Source organism: Cucurbita moschata, unplaced genomic scaffold (genome assembly GCF_002738365.1).
Source record: "Cucurbita moschata cultivar Rifu unplaced genomic scaffold, Cmos_1.0 Cmo_Scf00002, whole genome shotgun sequence".
NCBI lineage: Eukaryota > Viridiplantae > Streptophyta > Magnoliopsida > Cucurbitales > Cucurbitaceae > Cucurbita > Cucurbita moschata.
In genome coordinates, this window is record NW_019268518.1 from 2,139,376 (window position 1) to 2,141,714 (window position 2,339).

Genomic DNA, 2,339 nt, shown 5'->3' on the forward strand with positions numbered 1-2,339 from the left:
CAGCTTGTTGATAAAACTCATCTAGTTTCTACACAAATCAATTCAATAAATTAGAAAGTTAAAGAAGAGAATGAGAAATAGAAAGACACTAGAAGCTTCTGCTTTTTTGGAACTCTAGATTACATCATAATTATCTATAAGGAACATATAGAGTTTCCTTAAAATAGTAAAATAGACAACACATAATTATTTAGAACATCACATATGAATATTGTCTCACAAGTAGACAATACCACTGATTGAAAAAAGAAATCACTCAAAAACAAGATTTGTAAAAGTCAACTGAGATTATGTCCCTCTGGATCAAGAAACATCTTAAATACTTTCTATACAAATGTTACGAAGATTTGTAATGGAAGATAGAAATCAAGCCATGTTTCTAATATAGTTTCGTGTGTATAACATCTAAACATTGTGATAGTATCTCTTATTTATATACTCGTAATCTTTCCCTTAGTCAACCAACATAGGACTCCAACAATCCCTATTAGACACTATGATTTAATTGATTTAATTAGACACTATGATTTAATTGATTTAATGCATTGATTTATTGTTTTTTATCCCTTCCACGCTTTTATGCTTTGAATTTATGCTCTTAAGAGGTGGTTTGAACTTATGCTCACATGTTAAGTTATTGGTTTGAATGTATATGGATTTGGGCGATAATAGTTTTGGTACTTGAAAAACATGTAGATTCAAACCACTACCATCTTTCTACCATGATACAGCCACTACCATCTTTCTCTTCAGCAAAACATGTAGCATACAAACCCTAATCCTCCATGTTCAAACCATACATTTTCTTACATAATAGAACAAGCATGAGGATTTTCATCGCTGAACATCATTATCAACCTCTCGTCGGGCGCCTCCGCAAATGAGAGCGCTTGAGTGGCGTTCTTTACGTACCCGGCAGGCGCCTTCTTGTCATAAGCCTGAGCAACATAAGGATAAGCCACCAAGTTGTAGGGGACATAAGGCCAAAACTCAGCCTTCTTTCCTGTGCTTTGAACCCTTTTTAGAACCTTGCTTGGTTCAGCATATCCAATCACTGTTACCTTGCTTTGCTTCCTGTTCACCTCCACTGACTTCACTCCTTATCAGGAATCAGTTAAATATCAAACAAACAAGGGGAAAAGGAGTCGTAATACATTGTAATTAAGTTGTTGTTCGTGTCTTTTTAGTATTGCTTAACAAAACAAGGAGAAAAGGAGTCGTAATACATTGTAATTAAGTTGTTGTTCGTGTCTTTTTAGTATTGCTTAACATAACTCAATTGGGTAAGAACGCGTATAAATCAAAAAGTAGAAAGGGGAGACCTTTGATGGAGGAAACAGCATTCTTAATTCTCCTTTCACACCCATCACAGTCCATCTTCACCATGATTTCTACTGTCTGTAAATCAAAATGATACAAAATAATATCACAAACCCATTCCAATGTTTTGGATGTTGGGAGGGAGTCCACGTTTGCTAATTTAGGAAATGATCATGTGTTTATAAGTAAAGAATACATCTCCATCTCCATTGCGAAGACCCAAAAACAAATTCATGAGAGTTTATACTCAAAGTGGACAATATCATATCATTGTGGAGGTTTGTGATTCCTAACATGGTATTAGAGTCATGCCCTTGACTTAGTTATGTCAATAAAATTCTCAAACAAAGAAGTGGTAAGTCTTGAAGGTGTAGTCAAAAGTGATTCATGTGTCTGAACAAATGGTGTACTTTGTTCGAGGGCTCCAGAGTAAGGAGTCGAGCCTCGATTAAGAGGAGGCTATTCGAGAGCTACATAGACTTCAGAGAAGGTTCTATGGTGTACTCTGTTCGAGGAGAGGATTGTTGGGAGGGAATAAAAGTTTATGCTCAAAGTAGACAATTTCACATTCGTAACCTCTCACTTTCAAAACAAACACAGAGAAAATCATCATAAATGAGCATTACCTGGTTTGGCCTTCGTCTCTTCTTTTTTCTCGAACCAAAATGGTATGAAACATAATCCGAAAGAAAATCAACTAAACCCATCTTCTAATTTTGCTTAATTCCCTCAACTTTGAGAGAGAGAGAGAGAGAAAGAACACCTTGAACTGTGGAAGTTTGGTCTATATGGGCATATAAATAACCAAACGAAACCAAAGCATAAGCTTTGAGTGCAAGTAGTGAACTCTTAGCTACAAAAAAAAACATTTGACCTTCTGTGTATTGTCGCCAATCATCGAAAGACAACTCTTTGCTACAAAAATTTTAATTTTTTGTTGTGTTGATCTCGTAATGACGGTCGGATAAGGCTTGTCATCACTCAAATCAAATTTGGCTCGACTTCGTTCAATATATGGT

At 35.6% G+C, this 2,339-nt stretch overlaps 1 protein-coding gene across 1 annotated transcript; it reads right to left on the reverse strand.

Annotated features, from left to right (window-relative positions):
• Positions 1-672: 672 nt before the first annotated feature.
• LOC111463388 (heavy metal-associated isoprenylated plant protein 20-like) lies at positions 673-2,088 on the reverse strand. Its single transcript, XM_023107319.1, has 3 exons — positions 1,947-2,088; positions 1,323-1,398; positions 673-1,099 (listed from the first exon to the last, which is right to left on the reverse strand). Exons 1-3 carry the CDS (start codon positions 2,025-2,027, stop codon positions 807-809), a joined length of 450 nt encoding a protein of 149 aa, XP_022963087.1. The 5' UTR covers positions 2,028-2,088; the 3' UTR covers positions 673-806.
• Between the last annotated feature and the right edge of the window lie 251 nt (positions 2,089-2,339).

Bases quoted from the DNA above. Each gene is read 5' to 3' on its own strand.
- LOC111463388 (XM_023107319.1), bottom strand. From the start codon at position 2,027: ATGGGTTTAGTTGATTTTCTTTCGGATTATGTTTCATACCATTTTGGT. The intron at 1,399-1,946 runs GTAATGCTCATT...TTTGATTTACAG, and splicing joins AGAGACGAAGGCCAAACCAG to ACAGTAGAAATCATGGTGAA. The intron at 1,100-1,322 runs GTCTCCCCTTTC...ATTCCTGATAAG, and splicing joins TGCTGTTTCCTCCATCAAAG to GAGTGAAGTCAGTGGAGGTG.